The sequence below is a fragment of the Heterodontus francisci genome, chromosome 3, assembly GCF_036365525.1.
Source record: "Heterodontus francisci isolate sHetFra1 chromosome 3, sHetFra1.hap1, whole genome shotgun sequence".
Classification (NCBI taxonomy): Eukaryota; Metazoa; Chordata; class Chondrichthyes; order Heterodontiformes; family Heterodontidae; genus Heterodontus; species Heterodontus francisci.
The window spans coordinates 193,230,518-193,252,203 of record NC_090373.1 but is presented as its reverse complement, the minus strand read 5'-3'; the positions used below and the strand labels follow the sequence as shown (position 1 = coordinate 193,252,203).

The window sequence follows — 21,686 nt, the reverse complement described above, 5'->3', positions numbered from 1 at the left end:
GGCCTTCAGTGCAAGGATTTGAGTACAAAAGTAAAGATGTCTTGCTGCAATTGTATATAGACCACATTGTCTACAGTTTTGGTCTCCTTAGTTAAGCAAGGCTATACTTGCCATAGAGGGAGCGCAACGGAGGTTCACCAGACTAACCCCTGGGATGGTGGGATTGTCTTATGAGGAGAGATTGTAGAAACCGGACCTGTATTCTCTGGAGTTTCGAAGAATGAGTGGTGATCTCATTGAAATTTACAAAATTCTCACAGGACGTGACTCGGTAGATGTGGATAGGATGTTTCCTTTGACTGGTGAGTCTAGAACCAGGGGACACAGTCTCAGAATAAGGGGCAAGCCATATAAGACTGAAGTGAAGAGGAATTTCTTCACTCAGGGTGGTGAATCTGTGGAATTCTCTCCCCAGTGGGTTGTGGAAGCTCAATCATTGAGCATGTTCAAGACAGAAATTGATAGATTTCTGGATACTAATGATATCCAGGCATTTGAGGGAGTGGGGGGAAATGGCGTGGAGATACATGATCTGTTTGAATGGCAGAGCAGGCTCGGCGGGTCAAATGGCCTATTCCTGCTCCTATTTCTTATGATCCTAATATTCTCCAGCCTGTTAAGTGGCTGGTTTGGAATGGCCTGGGAACAAACCAGGTGTAGGTAGTGCGTTACTTGAAGAAAAACCAGCGGGAAGGAGAATGTGGAAGTAGAGATTTTAAAAATTAGCAACATTTGCATTTATGTGGAAGTATTTGAAACTAGCTGGACCCTTAACTGAGAAGACCATCAGCGTTTTGGCTTGCAAAATTTTCATAAGCACATTTAAATTTTGAAGATAACCATTAAAATTAGGTTTAGTTCTTCCAAGTTTGGGCTGTAGCTGGAGCATTTTGAGCCAAAAACATGGGCGAAATCCTGGTAATGATAAGTGGAAGGAGAAGGTCAAGGTAATTGAGCCTCTCACAGGAATATTGCACATTATGAAAGCTTTCTTCCGAAACTTATTGTTGCAATAAATAAGCCTGATGAAAACACTGACCAGATTATCTTTAAAAGGTCTGGGTCTGCAAGTTTGCGACACTGAAACCTGATATCAGAATTGAAGAAAGTGGTAACTGTGCATTGTTGTGTTACTTTTGATGTCAGAACACATTACAGTCAATGGGTTAAACTTTTCCCCTTTCCAGACAGGGGAACTAAGAACCAAGATGAGTCAATCTCATGAGGATAGTCTAACAAGTGTGGCTTGGAACCCAGATGGAAAACGCTTTGTGACGGGTGGACAGCGTGGACAATTTTATCAGTGTGTAAGTGCTCAGTTTCTATTTTTCTATCTTGGATACCTGTGTGCTCATCTTGTTCAGCCAAATTCGCATAAAGATGGCTGTAATTGGATTAGCCAACTGTGACATACTTCTACAAAATAAGTTAATTTCAGATCAAAACAGTTGGAACATTACCCATATTTTGGAGTATTGTGCAAAGATTGTCTATGTGCTGTTAGGACCAATTTTTCTAGTTCCACTTTTCGACAAGTCATAACATATATTTACGTTCTTCCCCAGTTACTGATACGGTAAATCATAGACTCTATTTGTATCCCAGAATAAAATACACCAACCAGGTTTCTTTACTAAACAACAAAATTATCAGTTTATTGCAAAACATGAATTAACCAGTAACGAAGCAAAGCATAAACACACAATTGAAATATATACGTTCCCTTTTTACCTTCGGACACACACAGACACACACACGCACACAGCTGTTACCCGAAAAAATAGAGATTTACACTTTAGAACTCTATTAGAAAAAAAACACACAAAGAATACTTTGGCCAGATACTTGCGAATTCTTGAAGAAAAACAGAAGGGGTAGGCGGTGGCGTAGTGGTATTATCACTGGACTAGTAACCCAGACACCCAGGGTATTTCTCTGGGGACATGGGTTCGAATCCCACCACAGCAGAAGGTGGAATTTGAATTCAATTAATCTGGAATTAAAAGCTAGTCTAATGATGGCCATGTCGATTGTTGTAAAAACCCATCTGGTTCACTAATGTCCTTTAGGGAAGGAAATCTGCTGTCCTGTCCTTACCTGGTCTGGCCTACATGTGACTCCAGACCCACAGCAATGTGGTTACTCTTACATGCCCTCTGAAATGGCCTAGCATGCCACTCAGTTGTACCTAACCGCTACGAAGTCAATAAAAAGGAATGAAACCGGACGGACCACCCGGCATCGACCTAGGCACTGGAAACGACAACGGCAAACCCAGCCCTGTCGACCCTGCAAAGTCCTCCTTACTAACATCTGGGGGCTTGTGCCAAAGTTGGGAGAGTTGTCCCACAGACTAGTCAAGCAACAGCCTGACATAGTCATACTCACGGAATCATACCTTACAATGTCCCAGACACTGCCATCACCATCCCCGGGTATGTCCTGTCCCACCGGCAGGACAGACCCAGCAGAGGTGGCGGGACAGTGGTATACAGTAGGGAGGGAGTTGCCCTGGGAGTCCTCAACATCGACTCCAGACCCCATGAAGTCTCATGGCATCAGGTCAAACATGGGCAAGGTAACCACCTACTGATTACCACCTTTTGCCCTCCCTCAGCTGATGACTCAATACTCCACCATGTTGAACACCACTGAGGGTGGCAAGGGCGCAAAATGTACTCTGGGTGGGGGACTTCAATGTCCATCACCAAGAGTGACTCGGTAGCACCACTGCTGACCGAGCTGGCCGAGTCCTAAAGGACAGAGCTGCGAGACTAGGTCTGCGGCAGGTGGTGGGGGAACCAACACGAGGGGAAAACATACTTGACCTCGTCCTCACCAATCTGCCTGCTGCAGATGCTTCTGTCCATGACTGTATTGGTAGGAGTGACCACCGCACAGTCCTTGTGGAGACGATATCCCGCCTTCACATTGAGCATACCGTCCATCGTGTTGTGTGGCACTATCACGTGCTAAATGGGATAGATTTCAAACAGATCTAGCAATGCAAAACTGGGCATCCATGAGGCGCTGTGGGCCATCAGCAGCAGCAGAATTGTACTCAACCACAATCTGTAACCTCATGGCCCGGCATATCCCCCACTCGACCATTACCATCAAGCCAAGAGACCAACCCTGGTTCAATGAAGAGTGCAGGAGAGCATGCCAGGAGCAGCAGCAGGCATACCTCAATGAGGTGTCAACCTGGTGAAGCTACAACACAGGACTATCTGTGTGCCAATCTGTGTAAGCAGCATGCGATAGAGCTAAGCGATCCCATAACCAACGGATCAGATCGAAGCTCTGCAGTCCTGCCACATCCAGCTGTGAATGGTGGTGGACAATTAAACAACTAACTGGAGGAGGTGGCTCCACAAATATCCCCATCCTCAATGATGGGGGAGCCCAGAACATGAAGCAGTTGCAACAATCTTCAGCCAGAAGTGCCGAGTTGATGATCCATCTCTGCCTCCTCCTGAAGTCCCCAGCATCACAGATGCCAGACTTCAGCCAATTCGATTCACTCCGCGTGATATCAAGAAACGACTGAAGGCACTGGATACTGCAAAAGCTATGGGCCCCGACAATATTCCGACAATAGTACTGAAGACCTGTGCTCCAGAACTTGCCGCGCCCCTAGCCAAGCTGTTCCAGTACAGCTACAACACTGGCATCTACCCGGCAATGTGGAAAATTGCCCAGGTATGTCCTGTACACAAAAAGCAGGACAAGTCTAACCAGGCCAATTACCGCCCCATCAGCCTATTCTCAATCATCAGCAAAGTGATGGAAGGTGTCATCAACAGTGCCATCAAGCGGCACTTGCTCAGCAATAACCTGCTCAGTGACACTCAATTTGTGTTCCGCCAGGGCCACTCAGCTCCTGACCTCATCACAGCCTTGGTTCAAACATGGACAAAAGAGCTGAACTCAAGAGGTGAGGTGAGAGTAACTTCCCTTGACATCAAGGCAACATTTGACCGAGTATGGCATCAAGGAGCCCGAGGAAAACTGAGGTCAATGGGAATCAGGGGGAAAACCCTCCGCTGGCTGGAGTCATACCTAGCGCAAAGAAAGATGGTTGTGGTTGTTGGAGGTCAATCATCTGAGCTCCAGGACATCACTGCAGGAGTTCCTCAGGGTAGTGTCCTGGGCCCAACCATCTTCAGCTGCTTCATCAATGATCTTCCTTCAATCATCAGGTCTGAAGTGGGGATGTTCGCTGATAATTGCACAATGTTCAGCACCATTCGTGACTCCTCAGATACTGAAGCAGTCCGTGTAGAAATGCGGCAAGACCTGGACAATATCCAGCTTGGGCTGATAAGTGGCAAGTAACATTCGTGCCACACAAGTGCCAGGCAATGACCATCTCCAACAAGAGAGAATCTAACCATCTCCCCATGACATTCAACGGCATTACCATCACTGAATCCCCCACTATCAACATCCTAGGGGCTACCATTGACCAGAAACTGAACTGGAGTAGCCATATAAATACCGTGGCTACAAGAGCAGATCAGAGGCTAGGAATCCTGAGGCGAGTAACTCACCACCTGACTCCCCAAAGCTTGTCCACCATCTACAAGGCACAAGTCAGGAGTGTGATGGAATACTCTCCACTTGCCTGGATGGATGCAGCTCCAACAACACTCAAGAAGCTCGACACCATCCAGAACAAAGCAGCCCGCTTGATTGGCACCCCATCTACAAACATTCATTCCCTCCACCACTGACGCACAGTGGCAGCAGTGTGTACCATCTACAAGATGCACTGAAGCAACGCACCAATGCTGCTTCGACAGCACCTTCCAAACCTGCGACCTCTACCAACTAGAAGGACAAGGGCAACAAATACATGGGAACACCACCACCTGTCGAGCGAGGGAGCCGTGGTTTACTAAAGAAGTTGAAGCGCTTGTCAAGAGGAAGAAGAAGGCTTATGTTAGGATGAGACGTGAAGGCTCAGTTAGGGCGCTTGAGAGTTACAAGCTAGCCAGGAAGGATCTAAAGGGAGAGCTAAGAAGAGCAAGGAGAGGACACGAGAAGTCATTGGCGGATAGGATCAGGGAAAACCCTAAGGCTTTCTATAGGTATATCAGGAATAAAAGAATGACTAGAGTTAGATTAGGGCCAATCAAGGATAGTAGTGGGAAGTTGTGTGTGGAATCAGAGGAGATAGGGGAAGCGTTAAATGAATATTTTTCGTCAGTATTTACAGTAGAGAAAGAAAATGTTGTCGAGGAGAATACTGAGATTCAGACTACTAGGCTAGATGGGATTGAGGTTCACAAGGAGGAGGTGTTATCAATTTTGGAAAGTGTGAAAATAGATAAGTCCCCTGGGCCAGATGGGATTTATCCTAGGATTCTCTGGGAAGCTAGGGAGGAGATTGCAGAGCCTTTGTCCTTGATCTTTATGTCGTCATTGTCGACAGGAATAGTGCCGGAAGACTGGAGGATAGCAGATGTTGTCCCCTTGTTCAAGAAGGGGAGTAGAGACAGCCCTGGTAATTATAGACCTGTGAGCCTTACTTCGGTTGTGGGTAAAATGTTGGAAAAGGTTATAAGAGACAGGATTTATAATCATCTTGAAAAGAATAAGTTCGTTAGCGATAGTCAGCACGGTTTTGTGACGGGTAGGTCGTGCCTCACAAACCTTATTGAGTTTTTCGAGAAGGTGACCAAACAGGTGGATGAGGGTAAAGCAGTGGATGTGGTGTATATGGATTTCAGTAAGGCGTTTGATAAGGTTCCCCACGGTAGGCTATTGCAGAAAATGTGGAAGTATGGGGTTGAAGGTGATTTAGAGCTTTGGATCAGAAATTGGCTAGCTGAAAGAAGACAGAGGGTGGTGGTTGATGGCAAATGTTCATCCTGGAGTTTAGTTACTAGTGGTGTACCGCAAGGATCTGTTTTGGGGCCACTGCTGTTTGTCATTTTTATAAATGACCTGGAAGAGGGTGTAGAAGGGTGGGTTAGTAAATTTGCAGATGACACTAAGGTCGGTGGAGTTGTGGATAGTGCCGAAGGATTTTGTAGGGTACAGAGGGACATAGATAAGCTGCAGAGCTGGGCTGAGAGATGGCAAATGGAGTTTAATGCGGAAAAGTGTGAGGTGATTCACTTTGGAAGGAGTAACAGGAATGCAGAGTACTGGGCTAATGGGAAGATTCTTGGTAGTGTAGATGAACAGGTACTTGGTGTCCAGGTACATAAATCCCTGAAGGTTGCTACTCAGGTTAATAGGGCTGTTAAGAAGGCATATGGTGTGTTAGCTTTTATTAGTAGGGGGATCGAGTTTCGGAGCCACGAGGTCATGCTGCAGCTGTACAAAACTCTGGTGAGACCGCAGCTGGAGTATTGCGTGCAGTTCTGGTCACCGCATTATAGGAAGGATGTGGAAGCTTTGGAAAGGGTGCAGAGGAGATTTACTAGGATGTTGCCTGGTATGGAGGGAAGGTCTTACGAGGAATGGCTGAGGGACTTGAGGTTGTTTTCGTTGGAGAGAAGGAGGAGGAGAGGTGACTTAGTAGAGACATATAAGATAATCAGAGAGTTAGATAGGGTGGATAGTGAGAGTTTTTTTCCTCGGATGGTGATGGCAAACACGAGGGGACATAGCTTTAAGTTGAGGGGTGATAGATATAGGACAGATGTCAGAGGTAGTTTCGTTACTCAGAGAGTAGTAGGGGCGTGGAACGCCCTGCCTGCAGCAGTAGTAGACTCGCCAACTTTAAGGGCATTTAAGTGGTCATTGGATAGACATATGGATGAAAATGGAATAGTGTAGGTCAGATGGTTTCACAGGTCGGCGCAGCATCGAGGGCCGAAGGGCCTATACTGCGCTGTAATGTTCTAATTTCCCTCCAAGTCACACATCATCCTGACTAGGAACTATATTGCCATTGCTTCACTGTCGCTGGGTCAAAATCCTGGACCTCCCTTCCTCACAGCATTGTGGGTATACCTACCCCAAATGGACTACAGCGGTTCAAGAAGGCAGCTCACCACCACCTTCTCAAGGGCAATTAGGGATGGGCAATAAATTCTGGCCTGGTCAGCGTCTCCCACATCCCATGAATGAATAAAAAAAAAGATATGGAAAGATATCAGATGTGCTTTGTTTTGGTTTGGCGTCCCAAGTACACGTAGATGGCTATCACTGGGATCTTCCTAGTACTGTTCTTCTCTCGCGATGTTGAAGGCTTTCCAGGAAAAATGCAGCAACAGGGGGTTTCAGGCAGTTTCTTGCACTTGCTTCTCAGAGTTTCTCAAAGAGATGGCAAAACTGGCAGGCTTTTCAAAGCGTTTGAACACGCAGAGTTGGAGTTTTGCTCCCTTGGCAAGTTTTTTCCGACTGTCTTTTCAAACCATTGTCCATATCCCAACTCACTGTCCAAAGCGAAACCAAAAACCGTGTCATAAGAGTCAAGCATTCTGACCCCTATAAATCCTGACCTGTCACTTCTCTGTAAACATCCCCAAGTCAGCCCCCCCCCTCCTCCCCAGCTGGATAATTATCTGAAGCCTTGCAGCAAGGGCTTGTTTTTAACACTGATTCTTTCAGGAACTGTTGTTTACAAGCTCAGTCCAAAGACCTTTTGATGACCTCTTTTTAAAAAAAAAACCCCCAGAGCATTCCAGCATCTAGGGCTGTAGATGTCATATGCATGGACTTCAGTAAGGCGTTTGATAAGGTTCCCCATGGTAGGCTGATGGAGAAAGTGAAGGCGCATGGGGTCCAAGGTGTACTAGCTAGATGGATAAAGAACTGGCTGGGCAACAGGAGACAGAGAGTAGCAGTGGAAGGGAGTTTCTCAAAATGGAGACGTGTGACCAGTGGTGTTCCACAGGGATCCGTGCTGGGACCACTGTTGTTTGTGATATACATAAATGATTTGGAGGAAAGTATAGGTGGGCTGATTAGCAAGTTTGCAGACGACACTAAGATTGGTGGAGTAGCAGATAGTGAAGGGGACTGTCAGAGAATACAGCAGAATATAGATAGACTGGAGAGTTGGGCAGAGAAATGGCAGATGGAGTTCAATCAGGGCAAATGCGAGGTGATGCATTTTGGAAGATCCAATTCAAGAGTGAACTACACAGTAAATGGAAAAGTCCTGGGGAAAATTGATGTACAGAGAGATTTGGGCGTTCAGGTCCATTGTTCCCTGAAGGTGGCAACGCAGGTCAATAGAGTGGTCAAGAAGGTATACGGCATGCTTTCCTTCATCGGACGGGGTATTGAGTACAAGAGTTGGCAGGTCATGTTACAGTTGTATAGGACTTTGGTTCGGCCACATTTGGAATACTGCGTGCAGTTCTGGTCGCCACATTACCAAAAGGATGTGGATGCTTTGGAGAGGGTGCAGAGGAGGTTCACCAGGATGTTGCCTGGTATGGAGGGCGCTAGCTATGAAGAGAGGTTGAGTAGATTAGGATTATTTTCATTAGAAAGACGGAGGTTGAGAGGGGACCTGATTGAGGTGTACAAAATCATGAGAGGTATAGACAGGTTGGATAGCAAGAAGCTTTTTCCCAGAGTGGGGGATTCAATTACTAGAGGACACGAGTTCAAAGTGAAAGGGGAAAAGTTTAGGGGGGATATGCGTGGAAAGTTCTTTACGCAGAGGGTGGTGGGTGCCTGGAACGTGTTGCCAGCGGAGGTGGTAGACACGGGCACGATAGCGTCTTTTCAGATGTATCTGGACAGATACATGAATGGGCAGGAAGTAAAGAGATACAGACCCTTAGAAAATAGGCGTCATGTTTAGATAGAGGATCTGGATCGGCGCAGGCTTGGAGGGCCGAAGGGCCTATTCCTGTGCTGTAATTTTCTTTGTTCTTTGTTCTTTGGAATCTTTTCAGTTTTAAAACACGCATCCTCATAATTTAACAAAAAAAAAGGAAGAACTCATAACAGTGTCCACTACTTCAGGATCGTCCTGGAGAGAAAAAATAATTCCTGGCATCTTTACTCCACTATGAACAGTTTCCTTAAACCTCTGCCCCTCCACTATCACCTTGAACTAGTGCAAGGACCTTGTGAATTACTTCAGATTGTCTCAATCTTGGTTACATTCAGTGGCTTGTGTTGCTCCTTACATGCTGACCCCTTGCTCATCAAGCCAAATCCCTCTGTCTTAGTGCTGAACCCAACCCCTGCTAAAACACCAGACTGGCACTAATATTGGTTAGGAACAGGAGAAGGCCATTCAGCTGGTCCAGCCTGCTCCACCATTTATTTAGATCATGGCTGATCATCTACCTCAATGCCACTTTCCCGCGCTATCTCCATATCCTTTGTCATTTGTCTCCAGAAATCTAATCGATTTCTGTCTTGAACTTGCTCAGTGTTTGAGCTTCCACAGCCCTCTGCGGTGAAGAATTCCAAAGATTCACCACCCTTTGAATCTTAAAATGCCTACCCCTTATTCTGAGATTATGTCCCCCTGGTTCTAGACTCATTAGTCAGGGGAAACATCCTATCTACATACGCCCTGTAAGAATTTTGTAAGTTTCAATGAGATCAGTTCTCATCGAAGCTGTAGAGAATACAGGCCCAGTTTCCTCAATCTCTCCTCTTAAGACAGTCCCATCATCCCAGGGATGAGTCCGGTGAACTTCTGTTGCACTCCCTTTTTGGCAAGTACATCCTTCTTTAGATAAGGAGACCAAAACTGTACACAATACTCCAGGTGTGGTCTCATTAAGGCTGTATACAATTGCAGCAAGACATCTTTACTTCTGTACTCAAATCCCCTTGCGATGAAGGCCATTGCTTGCTGCACCTGCACCTTTTAGTGACTCATGAACAAGGACACCCAGGTCCCTTTGGACATCAAAACTTCCCAACCTCTAACCATTTAAGAAATACTCTGTCTTTCTGTTTTTTCTACCAAAGTGGATAACTTCACACTTATTCACATTATATTCCATCTGCTCATTCACTTAGCCTCCAAATCCCCAAGAAGCCGCCTTGCATACTCCTCACAACTTACATTCCCACCTGGTTTTGTGTCATCAAATTTGGAAGAATTACTATTCACCCCCATATCCAAGTCATTTATGTAGATTGTGAACCGCTGTGGCCCAAGTACTGATCCTTGCGGTACCCCATTACTAACACCTGCCATCCTGAGAATGATGCATTTATTCCTGCTCTCTGCTTTCTGTCCGTTAGCCAATTCTCAATCCATACTAGTATATTACCCCCAATCCCATGCGCTCTAATTTTGTTTACTAACCACCTGTGTGGGACTTTTATCAAAAGCCTTCTGAAAATCCAAATGCACCACGTCCAGTGGTTCTCCTTTAACTATGCTACAAGTAATATCCGCAAATAGCTCCAACAGGTTTGGCAAACATAATTTCCCTTTCATAAATCCACGTTGACTCTGCCCAATTTGACCATTATTTTCTAAGTGTCTAGTTACCATGTCCTTTTTGATAGATTCTAACATTTTCCCTACTACTGACATCAAACAAACAGGTCTGTAGTTCTCCATTCTCCCTCTCCCTTCCTCCTTAAATAGTGGGGTTGCATTTGCTACTTTCCAATCTGCGGGAACCTTTCCACAATCTGTAGAATTTTGAAAGATAACCACCAATCCATGCACTATCTCCATAGCCACTTCCTTTAACACTCTGGGATGTAGCTCAACTGGTCCAGGGGATTTCTCAACTTTCAATCCAATTAACTTTTCAAGTACTACCTCTTTACTCATACTAATTTCTTTCAGGTCCTCAGTTTTACAAGGTCCTTGGTTCCCTAGTATTTCTGGGTGTTTTTCTGTATCATCTTCCGTGAAGACAGACACAAAGTAATTGTTTAGTTTCTCTGCCATTTCCCTGTTCTTCACAAATTCTCCAGCTTCCACCTGCAATGGGCCCACATTTGTCCTTGCTAATCTTTTCCTTTTCACATGCCTAAAGAAGCTTTTATAGTCCGCCTTTATGTTTGTATCTTGCTTGCATTCATATTCTCTTTTCCCTTTCTTTATCAGTCTCTTAGTCATCCTTTGCTGGGTTCTAAATTGCTCCCGATCCTCAGGCTTACCACTTTTGCTGGCATCCATATAAGCCACTTCCTTTAACTTAATGTAATCTTTAACTTCTTTTGTTAGCCACAGTTGATTCACCTTTCCCATTGGGTACTTGTGCCTTAGAGGAGCATGTATCTATTGCAGACCATGTAGTACTTCTTTAAATGCTAGCCATTGCCTGTCTACCATCAAATCTTTTAGTGTATTTTCCCAATCCACCATAGTCAACGTGCCTCTCGTACCTTCTTAGTTTCCCTGGTTAATATGTAAGATTCTAGTTTCAGAATGAACTATGTCACACTCAAACTTGGAAGCATTGTGAACTGTGAGGAGGATAGTGTAGAACTTCAAAAGGGCATAGCCAAGTTGGTGGAATGGGCAGACAGGTGGCAGATAAAGTTCAATGCAGAGAAATGTGAAGTGATTCATTTTGGTAGGAAGAACATGGAGAGACAACATAGAATAAAGGGTACAATTCTAAAGGGGGTGCAGGAGCAGAGGGACCTGGGTGAGAACAGGTTGTGAGAGCGGTTAATAAAGCATACAGTATCGTGGACTTTATTAATAGGGCATAGAGTACAAGAGCAAGGAAGGTATGTGGAACTTGTATCAGACACTAGTTCGTCCTCAACTGGAGTATTGTGTCCATTTCTGGGCGCCACACTTGAGGAAAGACGTGAGGGCATTGGAGAGAGTGCAGGAAAGATTCACGAGAATGGTTCCAGGGATGAAGAATTTCTGTTATGAAGATAGATGGAGAAGTTAGGACTTTTTTCCTTGGAGAAGAGAAGGTGATTTGATAGAGGTATTTGAAATCATGAGGGGTCTGGACTGAGTAGATAGAGAGAAACTGTTTCCACTCGTGAAAGGATCGAGAACAAGAGGGCACAGATTTAAAGTATTTGATAAAAGAAGCAAAAGTGACATGAGGAAAAACTTTTTCACGCGGCGAGTGGTTATGGTCTGGAATGCGCTGCCTGAGAATGTGGTGGAGGCAGGTTCAATTGAAGCATTCAAAGGGGAATTAGACAGTTATTTGAAAAGGAAGAATGTGCAGGGTTGTGGGGAGAAGGCAGGGGATTGGAGAGAGAGCCGGTGCAGACACGATGGGCTGAGTGGCCTCCTTCTGCACCTTAACGATTCTGTTAATGTGAAGTTCTGTCATAATATGTTCACTGTTTCCCAAAGGCTCCTTTACAGCAAAGTTATTAATTAGCCCTTTCTCATTGCATAATACTAAATCCCTAGTTGGTTCTTCAATGTACTGCTCCAGAAACCTATCTCGTACACGCTCCAGGAATTCATCCTCCATAGCATTAGTGCTGATTAGGTTTACCCAGTCTATATGTAAATTGAAGGTTCCCATTATTACAGTATTACCCACGTTACAATTTCCTGATGCATACCGTACCCAACATTACCGCTACAGTTTGGTTGCCTATAAACAACTCCCACCAATGTTTTCTGCCCCTTAGTGTTTCTTAGCTCCACCCAAACTGATGCCACATCTTGATCCTTCGGTCTAAGGTCCTCTTTCACTAATGTACTGATCTCGTCCCTTATTAAGAGCCCTACCCCACCTTTTCCTTTTTGCCTATCCTTCCTAAATGATAAATATTCTTGGATATTCCGTTCCCAATCTTGGTCACCCTGTAGCCATGTCTCTGTCATGGCAATTAAATCATACCCATTTACCTCAATTTATGCCTTCAAATCATCAATCTTGTTGCGAATGCTGCATACATTCAGATAGACTGCCTTTAATTCTGCCTTTTTAACATTATTCTGCATTCTGATCCTATTTGATGCTTGCCTTCGCTTTCTGTCTTCTAATTTCGCTTACTACTTTACTACTTCCTGTTAGCAGTTTTGCTTCCCTCCAATCTGAGCTCTCTCTCTTAGGTTCCCATCCCCATGCCAATCTGGTTGCAAATAGCATTCTCTGACTGTGACCATGGTGAACTATCCCTCCTCAACCACTCTGCAGCCTTCAACACAGCTGACCACACCATCTTCCTCATAGCTTCTTCATGATTGTCCAGTTCAGTGGGTCTGTCCGCACGTATCTCTGTGATTTATTGTAGTCAGAGCATTTTCAACAATGTTTTGTCTTTCAGCCCTTGCACCTTTGCCTCTGGAGTCCCCCCAAAATCTGTCCTTGCTCTCTTTGCTTCCTCATCTATATGCTGTCCCTTTGCAATGTCATCCACAGACACAAGATCAGCTTGCAGAGGTACACTGATACCTAGCTCAATCTTTCCACCACTGTTATTGATCCCACCTTTGCCTCTGAATGTCAGACAACCAGTTAGACAAAACTGGATGAGCTGCAATTTCCCCCAGTTAAACAATGGGAAGACCAAAATAGTCATTTTTGACTCCCACCAGATACTCCATGTTCTCGACAGCTATTCCATCCCCTTTCCCAGGAACTGTCTCAGGCTGAACCAACCTTGGCATCATATTCAACTCTAAGGTAAGCTTCTAACCACATAATGTGTCACAAAGACTCCCTGCTTCCACCTCATAAAATCGGCCATCTGCTGCTGCAGTCTCACTCATGCCTTTGTCGCCTGCAGACATATATGCTAATGCCCTCCTGCCAGCCTTCCATCCTGCACCCTCTGTAAACTTCAGCTCATTAGTCCTGCAACAAATTCTGCTCATCAATCACCCCTGTCCTCACTGTCCTCATTGGCTCCTAACCCCTCAAAGTCTCAAATTTCAAATTCTTTTTTTTTGTGTTTAATTCCCTTCATGGCCTTGTCACTCCCTAGTTCTGTATCCTCCTCCAGTTCTGCACATTGCCCTTCCCTGAACTCCATATTTCTCTGACTCTGATGTCCTGTGCATTATCCCTCTTGCATTGCCGCAACTTCAGCTGCCTAGACATTAGCTCTGGAATTCCTGCCCTAAATCCCTCCACCCCTTTCTATCCTGCTTTTAAAACCCTCCACAACACCCCTTTGGCCCTTTCAAAACCTATTGATGGTGTCTCTGACACGTGACCTCAGTTGCTGGTTCCACCCAATAACTACAGCATTCCACACCCATAAGGTTCCTGGCTGGTTTTATAGATATGTGCTCTGAGGAGATTATGGGGTGATTTGATAGAGGTGTTTAAAATGATGAAGGGATGGGACAGAGATCGGAACAGACTGTTTTCTAATGGTTGAAAGATCTTGGATGAGAGAATATATACACACAAGATTAAATGTAAGTAAGTTAGACAGAACTGCAGAAACTTACTTTATACACAGGATTGAGTGCGTGGAATGTACTACCAGAATTACTAATATAAAGCAGAGACCATGTCACATTTTAAGAACAGGTTATATGGGTGGTTGAAAGAAAGGGGATAAAGGGATAGAACCATAGGAAAGTTATGACGCAGAAAGAGGTCATTCAGCCCATTGTGTCTGCACCGGCTGAAAAAAAAAACTAGCCGCCCATTCTAATTCCACCTTCCAGCACCTGGTCCGTCGTCTTGCAGTTTACAGCACTTCAGGTGCAGATCCCGGTCCCTTTTAAATGAGTTGAGGATTTCTGCCTCCACCACTGATCCAAGCAGCGAATTCCAGACACCCACCACCCTCTGGGTGAAAGTTTTTGCTCGTGCCCTGATATGGAAGCACAGCAGACACATGAACTTAAGATCTGTTGTTTGCACAGAGGATGAACTCCATCATGGATTGGTTGGGTCGAACAGTCTGTTTCCATGTTCTGTATAACCCACTCTGAATGTCTTGGAACAGGAGGTACAGTTACCTCTTAAAGGACTTTAGGAATTTAGAGGAGGTTTGCTCATCACAAAAGAGTTAGAAGGTCATTGAGTGTAATTGGATGACCATTGCACATCCTTCAGGGTGCCAGCTTGCGAATCCACTCATAATTCAACAAAAATGGTCGGAAGTATAAGAAAGCTTTTGGAAAAATTGTTCTCTGAATATAATGACCAAACTATTATCCACACAGCAGTTAAAAGCAAAATACTGCAGATGCTGGAAATCTGAAATAAAAACAAGAAATGCTTGAAATACTCAGCAGGTCTGACAGCATCTGTGGCGAGAGAAGCAGAGTTAACGTTTCAGGTCAGTGACCCTTCATCAAAATTGGCAGATATTAGAAATGTAAAAGGTTTTAAGCAAGTAAAGTGGGGGTGGGGCAAGAGATAACAAAGGAGAAGGTGTACCCACTGGTTTTTTTCATGTTTGTACTTGTGGCTGTTCAATTTTCAGTCCGTTAACACCCTTTCTGTACTAATGCTTTGTCTTTCAACACACCATTAACGTATCTTTGCTCCATGACCTTCTGGTCAGTTATTCTGTGACCTCATCCTATCTACACCACCTCCTTTGTTATCTCTTGCCCCACCCCCACTTTACTTGCTTAAAACCTGTTACATTTTTAGCTTCGGCCAGTTTTGATGAAGGGTCACTGACCTGAAACGTTAACTCTGCTTCTCTCTCCACAGATGCTGCCAGACCTGCTGAGTATTTCCAGCATTTCTTGTTTTTAATCCATTACAGCAGTGTTTGAATCAGATCCTTTTAGATGCCTGCCAGTGATTGGAGCACATATGTCCAGTTACTATACTGTGTGACACTCAAGTGGCTGGGAAGAAGCAGAGCATAGCACTTGATGCACACTATTGATGAAAATGAACCTGCTTTTACCCCTGTGAAAGCACATTGAAAGGTGTCACAAGATCTGGAACTTAAACATACAAGTCTTTTCTTTTAATATATTTTAAGCCCCAGGTTGCTGGTCCTGTGGAATGTCCCCTATGCGAACATTTCTAGCTCTAAAAGACTCTTGGTTCGGTCAACTCAGCAGAAGCCTGCAGTTGCTGCAGTATCAAATACTGAAATGTGATGCATTTGTCTTCAGTTTATTAGCTGGATGGGTGTGTTGACTTATGTATTTGCTGCACCTTAATATAAACCAGCTGAAACCTGTTTGTAGCAGGCCGGGCAGTACTCTGCAAGGCACTGAATGTCTAGTTAATCTGGAACACTTTGTTCGAGAGTGGTTAAAAGATACAGTTACTCAAATGCTACAAAGTTCACTGCTGACCTCAATTGGATCAATCAGTTTTGCATGTTCTGTTGCAGTCTGTCCTATTAACATTGTTCATCACTGCACATCCCCCAAAAAGCTGCTGCTTCTGTTCAGGTCCCTGCAGATCTGTTGCCCCCTTGTACACAAACATGCTGAGAATGTAGCATAATTATGTTATTGGATTAGTAGCCCAGGGTGCTGGACTAAAGATCCAGAGACATGAGTTCAAATCCCAACATGGCAGCTATTTTTTTATTCATTTAGGGATTTAAATGTCACTGGCAAGGCCTCACAGCTCCAGAGACCCGGGTTCGGTTCTGGGTACTGCCTGTGCGGAGTTTGCAAGTTCTTCCTGTGACCACCTGGGTTTCCTCCCACAGCCAAAGACTTGCAGGTTGATAGGTAAATTGGCTATTGTAAATTGCCCCTAGTGTAGGTAGGTAGGTAGGTGGTAGGAGAATGGTGGGGATGTGGTAGGGAATATGGGATTAATGTAGGATTAGTATAAATGGGTGGTTGTTGGTCGGCACAGGCTCGGTGGACCGAAGGTCCTGTTTCAGTGCTGTGTATCTCTATGACTCTATCCCAAATTGCCTTTTGAGTAGGAGAAGGTGCCTTCTTGAACCAGTGCAGTTAAGGAGGGAGTTCTAAGATTTTGATGCAGCGACAGTGAAGGAAAGGTGATATAGGTCTAAGTCAGGATGGTGTGGGATTTGTCAGAGAACTTGGTGTTCCCATGCACCTGCAGACCTTGTTTTTCTAGGTGATAGAGATCTCTGGAAGGTGCTGTCAAAGGAGACTTGCCAAGTTGCTGCTGTGCGTCTTGTAGATGATGCACACTACTGCCACTGAGTACGAGTAGTGGAGGAGATACCAATCAGGCGGCTGCTTTGTCTTGGATGGTATTGCACTCCTTGAGTGCTTTGGAGCTGCAGTTATTCAGACAGGTGGAGAGCATTCCATCACACTCATGACTTGTGCTTTGTAGATGGTGCACTGGCTTTGGGGAGTCAGGAGGTGAGTTAATCGCCACAGAATTCCCAGCCTGTGACCTGATTTTGTAGCCACAGTATTTATATGGCTGGTGCAATCTGATCCCAGGATGTTGCTGGGAGATTCAGCATTGCTGAATGTCAAGGGGAGTTGGTTACATTTTCTTTTGTTGGAGATAGTCATTGCCTGTCTTTTGTGTGGTGTGAATGTTAAATTTCACTTATCAGCCCAAGCCTGAATGTTGTCTAGGTCTTGCTGCATATGGACATGGACTGCTTCATTATCTGAGGAGTTGTGAATGGAACTGAACATTGTGTAATCCTCAATGAACATCGCCACTTCTGGCCTAAATAAGAGCTAATTCAATCTGCAATAAAATCTCTGAGCTAATTAAAGAAAACTGGAATAAAACACTAGTACAGTAAAGGTGACCATGGAACAGATTGAACCAGATGGTTTTTATGTCTTTTGGGGAAGGAAATTTGCTGTCCTCACCCGGTCTGGCCTACATGTGACTCCAGACATACAGCAATGTGGTTGACATTTAATTGACCCCGAAATGGCCGAGCAAGTTACTCAGTTGTACTAAAATATTGTGCCAAAATATGATCAAAATAAAACCTGACAGAGCATCCGACATTGACCTGAGCATCAGATTCGGACACAGAAAAGGCGCACCCTGCCCAGTCAACCCTGCAAACTCCTCCCTCGCTAACATCTAAGGACTTGTGCCAAAAATGGGAGAGCTGTCCACAGACTAGTTAAGCAACACCCTGAAGTAGTCGGACTCTCAGAATCATACCTGTCAACCAATATTCCAGACTGCTCCATCGCTGGCTATGTCCTGTCTCACCAGCAGGCAGACCCACCAGCGGTGGTGGCACATTGGCATGCAGTCAAGAGGGTGTGGCCCTGGGAGTCCTCAACATTGACATCGAATCCCATGAAGTCTCATGGCATCCGATCAAACATGGACAAAGAAACCTTCTGCTGATTACCAGCTTCTGCCCTCTGTCAGCTGATGACATGGCATCAGGTTTAGTCATGGCAGGAGAGCTTGAAGCCATGGTTTGCTCCTCTTGCTGCATGTGGGAATCTGGGAACATTTCCAGTCCCAAGGACCAGCATGTGTGCAGGAAGTGTGTCCAGCTGCAGCTCCTGGAAACTTGGGTTTCAGAGCTGGAACGGCGGCTGGAAACACTGTGGAGCATCCGCGGGTCTGAGAGCATTGTGGATAGCATGTATAGAGAGGTGGTCACACCGCAGCTGAAGGGACTTGAAGGAAGGGAATGGGTGACCACCAGGCAGTCCAAGAGAAACAGGCAGGTAGTTCAGGAGCCCGCTGGGGTCCTGCTTGCAAATCGGTATTCCATTTTGGAGGCTGATGAGGCTGGTTCCTCCAGGGAGTGCGGACAGAGCCGAGCTTCTGGCACCGCAAGCAGCCTGTCTGCACAGGAAGGGGGAAAGAGAGGAAGAGCATTAGTAACGGGATTCTATAGCCAGGGGAACAGATAGGCGCTACTGTGGCCGTCAACATGACTTCAGGATGGTGTGTTGCCTCCCTCACTGAACGGCTGCAGGGCATCCTGAAGGCGGAGGGTGATAAGGCAGAGGTCATGGTATATGTTGGTACCAATGACACAGGTAGAAAGAGGGATGAGATCTTGCATCAAGAATTCAGGGAGTTAGGCAGTAGACTAAAAAGCAGGACCTCTCGGGTTGTAATCTCTGGATTACTCCCAGTGCCACGTGCTCGCGAGTATAGAAATAGGAGAATAGCACAGGTGAATGTGTGGCTTAAGAGTTGGTGCAGGAGGGAGGGTTTTAGATTCCTGGACCACTGGGACCGTTTCTGGGGAAGGTGGGACCTGTACAGCGGGACGGTCTACATCTGAACCAGAGGGGGACTAACATCCTTGCTGGCGGGTTTGCTCGTGCTGTTGGGAGGAGTTTAAACTAATTTGGCAGGGGGAGGGGATGCAGAGTCCGAGCAGAATAGGGACACAGCTAAGCACAGGAAAGCAAACAAGTCAGAAGGAATACAGCGGGAGTAAGACCAGGATGGAAGGCCTCTACTTTAATGCCAGGAGTATTACAGGTAAAACGGATGAGTTAAGGGCAATGATTGACACATGGAATTGTGATATAGTAGCCATCACGGAGACTTGGTTGAGGGAGGGGCAGGATTGGCAGCTCAATATCCCGGGATATGGAATCTTCAGGCGAGACAGAGGAGGGGGTAAAAGAGGAGGGAGCATTGCAATATTAGTTAAGATTAGAGATACAGCACTGAAACAGGCCCTTCGGCTCACCGAGTCTGTGCCGAACATCAACCACCCATTTATACTAATCCTACACTAATCCCATATTCCTACCAAACATCCCCACCTGTCCCTATAATGCCCTACCACCTACCTATACTAGTGACAATTTATAATGGCCAATTTTACCTATCAACCTGCAAGTCTTTTGGCTTGTGGGAGGAAACCGGAGCACCCGGAGAAAACCCACGCAGACACAGGGAGAACTTGCAAACTCCACACAGGCAGTACCCGGAATCGAACCCGGGTCCCTGGAGCTGTGAGGCTGCGGTGCTAACCACTGCGCCACTGTGCCGCCCCTATAAGGAGTCAGTTACTGCAGTAAGGAGAGATGATATCTTGGAGGGGGCATCAAATGAAGCTTTATGGGTAGAGTTTAGGAATAAAAAAGCGACAGCCACATTGCTAGGTGTTTATTATAGACCCCCAGATAGTCAGCGGGAAATTGAGGAGCAAATATGTGCGCAATTTGCAGAGGTGTGTAAAAATAATAGGGTAATTATATTAGGTGATTTCAACTTTCCCAGCATTAATTGGGATAGTCATCGTGTTAAGGGCTTAGATGGAGTGGAGTTCTTAAAATGTATACAGGAGAACCTTTTAGCTCAATATGTAGAGGATCCAACAAGGGAGGGTGCAGTGCTGGACCTAATTCTGGGGAATGAAGCCGGACAAGTGGTTGATGTGTTGGTGAGGGAGCATTTTGGTGATAGTGACCATAACATGGTACAATTTAAGCTTGTTACGGAGAAAGAAACAGACAAGTTGCAAAAAAAGGTTTACTTTGGGGGAGAGCGAATTTTAGTAAATTAAGGCAGGATCTGGCCAAGGTAGACTGGAAAGAGTTACTTGTCGGGAAATCTACAGAAGAGCAGTGGGGAGCATTCAAAAAGGAAATGGGGAGGGTACAAGCCCAACATGTTCCCTCTAGGGTAATAGGTAGGAGCGATAAGCCCAGAGAACCATGGATGACCAGAAACATTCAGGTTATGATGAGAAGGAAAAGAGAGGCTTTTAGCAAATACAAGGAGTGCAAATCAATGGAAGCATTAGTGGAGTACAGAAAGTGTAGGATGGAGCTTAAGAAAGCAATTAGGAGAGCAAAGAGGGGATATGAGAAAGCTCTGGCTGGTAAAAATAGGGAAAATCCCAAGATATTCTATAAGTATATCAATGGGAAGAGGATAACCAGGGAAAGAGTAGGACCCATTAGGGACCAAGGGGGAAATTTGTGGGTGGAGCCAGAGGACATTGGTAGGGTGTTGAACGAATACTTCACATCTGTCTTCACCCAAGAGAATGAGGATGCAGATATGGAACTTTTAGAGAGAGACTGAGGTTCTTGAGCAAATTGTCATAGGGAGTGACAAGGTATTGGAGGTTTTGGAAGGCTTGAAAGTGGACAAATCTCCAGGTCCGGACGATTTGTGTCCCAGGATGCTGTGGGAGGCGAGGGTGGAGATTGCAGGGGCTCTGACCCTAATTTTTAATTCCTGTCTGGCCATGGGGGAGGTGCCAGAGGACTGGAGAACAGCTAATGTGGTCCCACTATTTAAGAAAGGTTGTAGAGATAAGCCAGGGAACTACAGACCAGTGAGTCTCACGTCAATGGCAGGGAAACTATTGGTGAAAATTCTGAAGGAGAGAATGTATCTTCACTTGGAGAGGCAAAATTTGATTAGGAATAGTCAGTATGGCTTTGTCAGAGGGAGGTCATGCCTAACAAATTTGATTGAATTTTTTGTGCATGTGACCAGGTGTGTAGATGAGGGTAGTGCAGTTGATGTAGTTTACATGGATTTCAGCAAAGCCTTTGACAAGGTCCCACATGGGAGACTTATCAAGAAAGCAAATGCACATGGGATACAAGGTAATTTGATAGGTGGATTCAAAATTGCCTTAGCTGTAGGAGACAGAGAGTGATGACAGACGGCTGTTTTAGTTTCTGGAAGCCAGTGTCCAGTGGCGTACCACAGGGATCTGTGCTGGGTCCCCTATTATTTGTCATTTATATAAACGACATTGATGATTATGTGGGGGGTAGAATCAATAAGTTTGCGGATGGCGCAAAGATTGGCCGAGTGGTCAACAGTGAGGTGGAGTGTCTTAGGTTACAGGAAGATATAGACGGGATGGTCAAATGGGCAGAAAAATGGCAGATGGAATTTAACGATGAAAAGTGTGAGGTGATACACTTTGGAAGGAGTAATATGACACGGAAGTATTCAATGAATGGCCTGACACTGGGAAGTTCCGAGGGACAA

The 21,686-nt window shown here is 45.3% G+C and overlaps 1 protein-coding gene across 6 annotated transcripts in view; it reads left to right on the top strand.

Moving 5' to 3' along the window:
* Positions 1 to 21,686, top strand: part of LOC137365567 (WD repeat-containing protein 26) — a 156,958-nt gene that overhangs the window by 83,785 nt on the left and 51,487 nt on the right. For 5 of the 6 annotated variants that reach the window (XM_068027980.1, XM_068027953.1, XM_068027946.1 and 2 more), the window contains exon 9: positions 1,188 to 1,307. In XM_068027980.1, the coding sequence (XP_067884081.1) occupies positions 1,188 to 1,307 (120 nt within the window). Of the gene's footprint in view, positions 1 to 1,187; positions 1,308 to 21,686 lie in introns of those variants that run through there. The other variant, XM_068027975.1, reaches the window with a different exon arrangement.